The following is an 11,341-nucleotide window of genomic DNA, read 5'->3' on the forward strand; positions in this document are numbered from 1 at the left end:
GCATGCACATCCAGAGTGCACATACGGCCCCAGCTTTAGTCACCCCTGAACTGGCGGGTATTTTTTTTTTGGCTCCAAGTGACGTCATCCCGCTGCTCCGCCCCCAAACCGCCCCCTGCGCGTACCGGTCGCAGTTTTGAAGCAGAGTGACTTGACTTGTTATAAATATAGACTTAGATATCACGTACGTGTGTACGCATAATTTTGCAGCCTGTTCATGAAAAAAAGCATTCTTAGTTAACCAAGGAGATAATATTAAAGTCTCCACGGTCTTCACCAAAGAAAGTATATATGTATACAGCCTATAGACAGTCTCCTTGGGCTTATTACCTGTAAATATATTTTAGCTGCTTTTCCTGGCCTATACTGGGTACTGAACCCCGACTGTTGCCAAGGCTCGATCACATCTGCCTGCACGTTCTACCTCGCAGTGGCTCGCACCCGCCGAGGCGCCGAACTCTCACAACAATACAACTTCGTTTTAAAATAGGCGGACAAATAGATACTCCAATCAAAAATTGTATCATGCATGCCGTTGCTTTAAAATCCTCAAGATCCTGTCCCTATAGTGTACCACAGTGTAATTTCACCAATATAGGGGCACGTAAGCAATGATATTGTCCTGCTGGTATTTGATTACTGTTAATAAGTGTAGCTTATGCAGTACAAGTATCATAAAGTATCACGAGGCGGTTGTACTCTGGTGGGCCGTTGGGGGGGGGGCTGGGCTTAGCGAGAGTGTGTGTGTGTGTGTGTGTGTTGTTGTGGCCGCGCGCCCCGAAGAGGAAGAAGAGGCCCCGCTGCGCCGCGCCGTGCTCTTCGCCGTCCTGCACGCCTCCTGCCCGCTGACAAGTGTTCCCTGGCGTCGCGTCCTGCTCGTTTCATGAGGGCGCGCCACACGGGGGCTGCCGGGCTGTGTAACATGTGTGTGAGGCTGAGGCTGACGTGAGTGCCATCAGCCGGCGACGCAAAGAGCGGGTCAGGCCGGGGTCAGCGGGCCCAGCATGCTGGTGGTCAGGGGCGGCCCATGGCCCGGCCAGATGAGGGCCTACTGCAGCGGCCTGAGGGGCCTGGGGGGACGGCCTCCTGCTGGGGTGAGAGCTGGGGGCCTGAGGCACGGGCAGGGACCGCCGGCCACCCCCGGCAGGCCCGGTCCTTCTCTCCACTTGGCCAAGAGGAAAGGTAATACTGCGGTGCCTCGTGCAAGGGCTGGCCCAAGAGGCTGAAAACATCAATGAGATGTTTTGTCAAGATTTCATAAGTGCACCGTACAGTGTCAGGGAAACTAACCAGTGTTCACTAATTGTGTAGGCACTTCCCTCCTGAAAATAATAATAGAAATAAATGAATAAGTTTGCCTGCATGTTGTAGTAAAAGAACAAATTGCAAATCTCTTTAAAAAGGTGGGAATGGTTAAACCTATTTTGGTAATTTATTATTATTATTATTATTATTTTTTGGGGGGGAAGTAACTTGCCACAGTTTTGAGAGAAATTGAATCAGCTTATATCAATATCTTGGACATTTAGATAAATGTAGAAAGTAAGGTCCATAATTGCAGTCTATTCAAGATTGTGGAGCAAGGCTGTAGTGACTGGCCCACCTGATGCAAAAAGTCTCCTGAACTCACTCCACCAGCAGGGTACCTTCACTGCTGACTGGTTAAGGAGTGGCTCTCCCGTCTAGCCAGTCGCAGGTTTAATCCCCAGTGCCAGTAAAACCCTTTCCAGCTCTGGATTAAGTTTGCATCTTTCATGACATGCTGAAGTTGTTTCGATGTATGGTAAAGTTGAATTTGAGGATGTTACAAGGCCACCACCTAACCCACACAGTGCCACCCTGAGTTTTCTTAAACCAACAGAACCCCTTGTAAACCTAACAAATAGTAACCTGTTAATGCTAAAATAAATAGTAACCTACTGATTTGAGACAGAAGACAAGACTAGGCAAGATGTAAGAGTGGAAGTGACAAGCAGTTCAGAGATACTTATGTTATTTTATAAGATTCTTTTTTTATGCCTATATTTCAAATAAAATGTATTTGTGGGGCTCTGATGTATGCTGATTCAATTTCTACTCTCAAAATTGTAGAAAAATACATCTTATCAAAAACTTAGAAATGTAAAATGAAGCTTAACCAGTATTCCAAACAAGAGATCACCAATGTAACTTAGCAGATAAAGTTAGGATTCGTTTTCAGTCCCATTTCAAATAGGAGATAACTTTCCCCAAATTTGAGTTAGCTCAGGTAAGTGGTTAGCTTGCCTAGCTATGAATCCATGAGCAGGGCCGGCCCGACGCATAAGCGAAGTAAGCGGTGGCTTAGGGCCCCGAGGCCACAAGGGGGCCCCCAAGAGCAATAAAAAATATATTGTAAGAACATTGTCTACCTGTTTATTTACTTAGGGGGCCCCCAAATACAATTTCGCTTAGGGCCCCATGGAGGCTTGGGCCGGCCCTGTCCATGAGCCTGGGTTCAAGTCTCAGACTGAGCAGTCAACTTGCAGCTCACCCAGCTGTTCAGCCTCCCTTTTGGGCTGGTTGATAAATGGGTATGTGGGGAGGGTAATCTGTGGTAACTTGGATGCCACACTAGCCCTGTGTCTCAAGGTACTGGGACACCCACCCACCAAATGCTCAAGGGCCAGTGCAACGGAAATTAACACCTCGACCACATGCAGCTATATAGTGTATCCTTCCAACTTTACCTTTATTCAAGTTACAGGGGGGGAGTGGTCAAAAATGAAAATATAGTGATTAGCAATTGAAACAGATCAGATTAATGAATTGAAAAGCATGCCAAAACTTATCAGAAAAAAAAGTATTTAATTTAGAATGAGAATTTTTTTTTAAATTAACCTTTGGTACCATCGTACCAGGTTACCAATTTAGTGAGGCTTGCCATGAATTTGATGGTACAGGTGACCCCCGCCTAATGAATGGGTTATAATCCTGAAATAAATATTCACTTGGCAAAATTTAACTGAGTGAATATATTACAATATGGGTTAAATGGAGTTTGGTTTTAGAACTGATTTCTCCCACATCCACTTAACTCCTTTTTACTCACCCTGAATCAATTTTTGTGTATTTTATGACTCCTTAAACCATAAGTTTCAACTACATCTACAATGTAACATACAACTGACTAGTAGATGACAAGTAACACTGTTGACAATGTGCTGCTTAGCTGGTGTTTACCTCTTACTGCTGACTGGTTAGTCAATCACTCAATCATACGCCGGGGGTGCGTCGCCTTGCCCACCCTACAACGCCAAGTCCAGGGGGTTAAGAGTGATGGTTTCCCATCTTACTGGTACTAGGTTTGATCCTCAGCAATGAAAAGTTTATTTTCCCCTTTCCGTTCTAGATTAATTGCTCATGTATTTAAAAAAATTTAAAGCTAAGTAAATCAACTATCTTTAACAGAGGTATATCATTATTGACACAGGGTGTCAGGGCTGCACATGATGCTGTGAGGTGCTGTACTGTTTTGGATGTTTGGATGAAAGTGAATGGTGCGTGTTTTCTCTGTTATTGTAACTTTGGTGGAACAGGGCAGGGGATAACTGTGGCAGTAGGAGGAAGTGGGTGGTGGGCAGAAATCAACTGACAGAGAGCATGTTTGACTTAAAGTTGACCACAGGAAAAATTTTCTTATGTGCACTTTGGCATTTGGTAAGTGAGTGAAGGCTGGTCAGATGGGATCTTTGTTAAAGCAAATTTTTAATGTGTGAATGTTTGTAACAGGTGTTGCCTGTAGTAAGTTAATTTTGTTTGGCTAGGCTATCAATTTTATGGAGTGAGTGTTCTATTTTAGCGGGTCTAAATTATTAGTTAGTTTAGGTTAGACATAGTCGGAGAGCCCCAAAAGGTAAGTACCATTGTTTGTATTCAGATGGAGGCCTTCACATCCATTGTTAGAAGTCCTAACAGGTGCCTAGCTGTGCCAGAGCATTATTATAAAAGTTTAATAATGTATATGTTTATTCTTTTCTTTCTGATAATGAGTGCTTCATAACCTCTCAAGGCATGAGTGGTCTGCGGCATCTTCTGGTGCTGCTACTGGGGCATGAGGGCCAAGGTGAGACGCTGGAGCAGGCCAGGAAAGTTGTCCGCTACCTGCTGTGTACCATTGCCCGCCAGTCTGAGGTGCACACATCTCAGAAGCTGCGCCGCGCCCTCCAACTCTACTCAGCATACTCCCGACTCTGGGGAGAAGAGGTAATGAGAGGGAGGGAGGGAAAGAGGGGTGGCAGTGCAGTCAGCCCACCTTATCGTCTGATATATGGTTCCGGGACCCCATGGATGTACAAAAGCTGGTGATGTTCCACACACACATAAAATGACATTGTTTTACAGTGATAGTGTTCATAGTTTTACAGTGATAGTGTTCATAGCTGGAAACCCCACTTATATGTGCTACTAAGAACTGCTAAAACCAAATACATAAATCAAAGTGACTAAAGGATTCTTGCAGATTGTATACCTCCATTAGAATATAATTCAAGATAAAGCTATTTAGTGATCAGCACTTGGTAAAGTTGATGTAATGTACTTATTTTCTGAGCAACCTGGCAGTGACGTTGGTTCTGTTTAGTTATATACCAAAGAGCTCGGTAAACTATAGGTCAAACTATTGACTAGCCTATACTCATAGTTAGTAAAGGTAACTTAGCTAATATTCATTGACTACCTTCCTCTCCCACAGGCGGCTCGCAGCATGCTGGCCAGCCTCCGCCGTACACTGGCATCCAAGAGCCGACGCCTCCTCCTCTCAGCTGTGTGCTTCTCCAACTTCAACTGGGACCAGGAAAAGATACCCAGCGAGTCCCTCCAGGAGTAAGGTCATGCTTTTGCTGTGAGGGTGACTTGATCGTCATGTGTGTGAAATCTATGTTTTGAAGTAATTTTGAGACTGGATTTATTTTTCCAACACACAGAATATATATAGGATGGATTTCTTGCCTGTAGTTTGACACTTATTTTTGTCATTATCTTGTATTGTTAACATCATTGTTTCTTTTTCATTTTAACAACCCTCTTATAAGAAATATAATTTAAAATAGTGGTTTTTTAGTAGACTGATGAGAGTTTAGAATAATAAAACCTCAAAGAGGGAAGGAAACTTCTACATTGTTATTTATTTTCCTGCAGGTCAGCCAAAGATCTTGAGAGTGTGGGTGACCTGTGTCGGGCCACTGTGGAGTGTCACACGTGCGGAAAGAGGCAAATCATCGACCAGAAGGTAATGAAGCTTTTTCCATATGGGTTAAGGAAAAAGTTAACTGATTCATTTGTGTCTTTCTAGTCACAGCTATTACTGTTTATCTGACCCTTTACGATTTTCAAATATTCAATGCCATGTAGGTGTTTCTTCATTACTATTAAAATGCAAAACATTATAAGCAGTATTCTTTAAAAAATATGAAATAATTTTCTGAAACATTGGTGAAAAACGCATGTCCTCAAAGTTCCATTACAATATCGATGGCCTGACAGATGGCTGATGTGGACTACTGTGTGTGTAGCGGCAGCCTGGGCTATGTTAATGAGTCTCAGGAGTATGAGTCTTGGCGGCCCTTCATTGAGCGGGAACACCACATTGTGTGGCGGCAGAGACACCCTGTCTACAACCACCTCTTTGCCTATAAGGGTAAGGTGGATGTTTGTGTTTTAAGAGCATGTTTCCTGTGTTAATCCTTACAGTGCAGGTGTCAACACTAGTCGACAGCTGGTGCCTGGGCTCAAAACGCGGGTGTCGACAATAGTCGACAAGGCTTTTTTTTTATTTAGCGCTCTGTCAAATTGAATTTGTTTGTGATGAAGTAGAGTAAGCATGTCGTTTTCTTTCAAGCAATACCCCAAACATGCCCACTTGACTAATTATTGGTCAGTGAATGCCTTGTGTTACCTTTGAGAAGATGTTTGCTAGACATCCCACCTCTTCTCACCTTTCAATGAATCTCATCCACAAGATGGAGGCCCTTTGACCTTGGCACCCAATAAGGGCAACAGGAATGCCCAGACATAAAGTTTTTTTGGGTGTGTTTCACATAAACTGTATAAAAGTTGTGCTTTTTATTATTAAATCATAGTAAGGAAATCCACTAGGGGTGGAAAACTGTCTATAATAACGTGTTTTCAGTGATCCTACTTCAATATTCCGTACTCGCTCTAGCATTGGTTATATAGTCTTCAAATTAACGCCAAAGGACAGTTAACCCTATCGCTGTGCATGGCGAGGAAGCGACTATTCCCCCAGGTGCACTCTGGCAGCCCAACAGGGGATCTCTTTTAACCTCTGTATCTCAAAAACTATTCATCACAGCTAAAACCAAAAACACCATTGGAAAGAGGAGGCCAAGATCTATAGGATTCGGGTATGTATGCCTCTCCTGTGAATGTACATGCACGTGCAGGGGGTGTTGCCTGTGAACACTTATGTCAGTGCGTGCACGGTGGTCAGCCATATTGAGGCAACTGTGGACATCTCTCCATGAGGTGCTGGCAAGGTAGTATTGCCAACTGCAAAATTTACAACTATTTGGTTAAAGAATCAGTCCGGTAATAGGTGAAACTATGCAAAAATGCCGCTATATTGGACAAGAACATCCACCTGTTACTCGTCCGTAGATTTTCCATGCTAGGCTGATATTATTTTTCAACAAATTTAGTGGAAAACCCACTGAATTGGTAATCCTATGTTGTGAGAAATAGTGTTGGAACACTCTCATGCGTGGGAGATTTGAGTGCAGCTGGAGCTCACAGCGAGCATTGAGCAGTACCAGCAAATGCGCTACCGCTCGCTGTGAGCGTTTAGCAATGAAAGGGTTAAAGGTTGGTACTTTACAATGATACTTTATGCAGTCTTGTGAGGTAAGTAAAAGTGAAGATATAAAAGGTTGAAGTGAGGTATGTTTTGGCTTAAATATGCCTGTGTAGGAGGACAGGCACGGCAAAACAAGCCCGCGCTTGAAGGGTTAATGTGAGTACTTATAAGTAAGTTGTCTTTAATACTGTGTGATCCCAAGTAAATGAGTTTTGCTATTCATTAGGAGAAAATCATAAGTGCATATATACATAGTTCTCCTGGAACATTTATGTGTTGATACAATCATACATAGATATAACTAAGGCCTTTTCAATATTGATTTCAATTGTTAACTTGTCTTACATTTCATATATTATAAGATGAAAAGTCTAATTATTAATCTCATACAGTGTATGGGACATACGATGATGTCAGTCTGAGTTCCTTCATGGAGGTGCAGCTCAATAGCAGCTACAGGACTGACTGGGATGACACAGCCTTAGAACTGCAGGTGCTGGACTCCCATGAAGACTCCAACTCAGATCTGCTCTACTGGCTGGTCAAGTTCCCTGTTAGTTTTACAGACAGTGTTGTTAATCTTATTACCATTTCTAAGAAGTAAATTGTTGTAATAAGAAATTTTCAGCATTTTCCCTCCAATGTAGCAGTTTTTTAACATCAGGCACCAGATGTATAGGATTACTTTTGATCTACTCCAGTGTTCATGCCTAAGACAACCATGCTAACTTGCTGCAACATACAATGCTAAGACTATGCTCACCTACCAGTGTTCATGCTGACCTACCACAATATTCCTTCCTTCCAGCACTTCTTTGCCAACCGAGACTATGTGTTCAAGAGGCGGTTCAGGGTGGACAGGGAGAAGAAAGAGGTTGTGATCGTGAGTGAGGCTGTGAGTGCGGATTTCCTGCCACCGGAGAAGGGGGTCCACCGCGTCAACGAGTACTGGTCCACCATGGTGATAAGAGCAAAGGATGACATGGACCAGGTGTGGGAAGATGGCTGTTTTGTGTTTGTTTCTGTTCATTGTGGTGTGTCAGGGTTTGGTATTCTAGCCAGAAATGTGAGATAAACTGTGGAAGGGAATGAGGGTGTGGTGTGGGTGTGGGAAGTTGATTGTTTTGTCTTTGTTCCCTGTGTTTGTTCCTTATCATTGTAGTGTGTGTTAGGGTTTGGTATTTTAGCTGCAAATGTAAGATAAACTGAGTAAGGAATGAAGAAGGTGGGAGAGAAAGAGAGAATCATGGAAGAAGGAGCTATGCTTGAAATGGATGATTTGTAAGGTGATGATGGTGCAGAGGGAGAGAAAATAAGGAAGTAGGAGTAAGGGAAATGGCGTGGATGCCCAAGTGTAGGCGAGGAAAGGAGATGGGGAAAAGCGGGAGATAGAAAAAAGGGAACAGATTGAGGAGAAATTAGAGAGGGAGAGAAACCTTTATTTTGGAGCTGTAATAGGCATTGTAGCCTATTTCCCTTGGTAATATTTCATCATAACTAGTAGATATTTAGTAGTGGGGAGAGTAGCCATAGAAACAGACAATATCTAAGGCTATTTTTCCATCTTGCAGCCAGGTATAGAGTACACACTCACCTACTTTGACAACCCGGGGACCAGCTTGCCACAGGCCATCACAAACTTCATTGCTGTGACAGGTAAGACTTCACCCCAAATACACGTCTATGGCACAGTGGATATAATGAATGTATCTTGTTGTCTGGTGTGCTTATTGCATGAAGATAAGCTTGTTGATTAGTACTGATGTAAATGCTGCTCTTGATGTGCATATTTTTTTCACCAATCTTTCTTTACTGGTGCAGGAAGTGAAGTTATGATAGTAATGACAACATTGTATTTCAGGGTTCCCAAACTTTTTGAAAAAACTACACACAGCAGCGCTGCACCTCCAGTCCATTCATGAGAAGGGTGAGGATGTGTATGTCAGCTTGCCAGATGTGCTGCGCTACCCTAAGAGAAGTAAAGGTGCCCCTGAAGAGCTGCCTGAACCTAGTTTGCCAAGTGATGAAAAAGTGCTACCATCAAGCACTGAAGTTGTAGCAGTGGTTGATAAGTGTGTTAAAATTTTAAGTGAGGAGAGTTTGCATGATAAAAGTCAAGATATAAAACCAGGAACTGTTACTTTAGCCATTACTTCTGCTGCCGTGGAAGGCTCAGGCATCAATGAAGGTGAATGCAGCAAGACTGAAGAAACACACATGCAGGAGGAACTGAGCATCACAAGTACAGATCTTGAAACTCATAATGAAAAAGGTTCCTCTGTCAGTAACAATAAATCCACCAGCTCACCTTCAGATACATCCGAAGAGACCATGTCCGACATGTCCCTCCATGTAAATGTTGGTGGCAAGGAAGTGTTTGTTGATTTATTAGAAGCCATGGAGGTGGTGGCTCCTGACCTGGAAAAGAAAACACTTTTGTTAAGAAAGATTGAGGAGCTGAATGAAAAGATGCAGAGTGACAATGGAAAGCAAGGCATCATTCTGCAGCAACTGTGGAAGCTGAGGCACAAACTGAAGTCATTTCATGAACAAGCAAATTTGAGAAGGGAACATTCAAGACAACACATGGAAGAGTTGGCAACCCGGGACCGCTATCAACACATGAACATCGATGAAAAAACCCTCACACAGTTGGAGATGCTGTTTGAGGCCATGAGATATGTCCTGCAGGCTGACAAGGACATGCGGACTGGGAAAATGTTGCTGGAAGGGGCCTCGGAAACTCATTCCAAAGAAGAAAATGGAGACAGTACCACAGAGAACTCAAATCCAACCAATTTGTCTAACATATTCTCTATCTTAACTCATATGCGGAAAGATGGGAAATACCGAGGCTCCAATGAGGACAATAAACCACCTGACGCAGCAGACTCAGAGACCAGCAAGAAGAGTAGAAGGAAGCGAGTAAGTCAGGAACCACAAATCCGTAAAGACCCGCCTCCACCAGACTCAGCCGGGGAGACGTGGCCTGATGGAGAACCAAGTGAAGGGGCAGATGACACGAACAATGAATCAGGGAACTTCACAAATGAGTTAGGGAACGTTGTAAATGCTGTAAATAATGTACATGGTGAGACAGGGGATAGTGGCAGTAAGCAGGAGAGGGATACAGTAAATAATGTTATCACTGGGAAAGCAGAGGAAAACAAAGCCTCTTCTGATGCTCAAAATAACGCTTTACTCGCACATGTCATTTATATAGTTAGCCTTGGGTGGGTTTCTGTCTCTGAGAGAGATGAAGCTAAGGCAAAGAGTGAGGAGAGTGTGAGGAGTGTTCAGAGCAGCCGTGAGGACAGGGACGGGGCCGAGGAGAGTGAGTGCCATGATCAAGCCCGCTGGTACTGGTATCCCCTGAGTGGTGCTTACAGGCTTTATGCTTGGGTCTTTAGTGCCTCTGGAGTGAATGCTTGAGTACTGATAGGTGATGGATTTTCCTCTTCAGGTTTCAATACCACAGTGTTTTCAGTACATAGAAGGTATTCTCATTGCATATTTTGATAGAGCAACCATGTCCTTTTTATTTGGGTCATTTTTTCAATTTTTAAAGGTTGCATAATGTGAGTTGAATGGGTTGAGAGCCTTCTAGGTAATGCTAAGCCACAATGCAATTAAGGAATAGTAGTTGTCTGTACATCTGACTTATTTATCATGTTGCTTTATGCTGGTCTTACTGGTGATCTTTCAGGATAAGTGAAGTTTCCACTTGTCTTCAAACAACTAGATCTTTAAATGAGCTTCATTGAATGTAAATATCTGACTATGTGTTTACATAGTGTGTTCTGTTGAGCAGGGATGCTGTAGTAGTACATGCCAATTTAATGTATAGTTTTGAGGCAATGCCTGTTTCATATTGATTATATTTTAAGTTTTGCTTGCTGATGCCCTGAATGGTTCAGATCTAACATCAGTTTTTGTTGGAAATGTTCATTTATTGACTGTCAGGATAATTTAGGACTCAAAAGGTAGTATCACTGAGTTGTATGTTTTCAATTGACTAAAAAAAATTGTTAAAATTTAAAACTATCCATCAGTTTATAATTTCAGATTTTGCCGTAATATTTATTACAGCTTCGATCAAAAGCACATGGGCAGTGTACATAAGTAAATCCCTTCAACAATTTAACACAACTCCAAAGTGCTTCAGGGGCAGGTGATATTTTTATATCAAAACGGTTTCATTAAAATTTCAAAATAATATATGTGAAATTTTCAGTGCTCCTTTTCATGCAGGACCTTTGCAGTTACGTAGTGACCTTGAGTGTCATTGACAACACACCTGTGCGTTGACGTCTGCCATCAGAAAATTAAGATACTGAACCATGTGGAAACATCACGTTACACCCATATTCCCAAACTACCTGCCTACAGAAGGACCATGAGGAAAGTAAGCAAGCATCGATAACGACGCTTTAAAGGTAAAACAAATTCCTTTCCTCGTGAGTTGTACGGGTGTTGCCGGCTCCTTCCCCGCATCCTGCCCGCTCCTCG

General features: G+C 42.9%; 1 protein-coding gene across 1 annotated transcript; it reads left to right on the plus strand.

The window, feature by feature from the left end:
- Positions 1–741: 741 nt before the first annotated feature.
- LOC127006589 (uncharacterized) lies at positions 742–11,050 on the plus strand. Its single transcript, XM_050876660.1, has 9 exons — positions 742–1,182; positions 4,031–4,224; positions 4,712–4,842; positions 5,158–5,248; positions 5,503–5,656; positions 7,225–7,385; positions 7,641–7,823; positions 8,404–8,488; positions 8,694–11,050. Exons 1-9 carry the CDS (start codon positions 1,005–1,007, stop codon positions 10,262–10,264), a joined length of 2,748 nt encoding a protein of 915 aa, XP_050732617.1. The 5' UTR covers positions 742–1,004; the 3' UTR covers positions 10,265–11,050.
- Positions 11,051–11,341: the final 291 nt, after the last annotated feature.

The sequence above is a fragment of the Eriocheir sinensis genome, chromosome 33 (genome assembly GCF_024679095.1).
Source record: "Eriocheir sinensis breed Jianghai 21 chromosome 33, ASM2467909v1, whole genome shotgun sequence".
Taxonomy (NCBI): Eukaryota; Metazoa; Arthropoda; class Malacostraca; order Decapoda; family Varunidae; genus Eriocheir; species Eriocheir sinensis.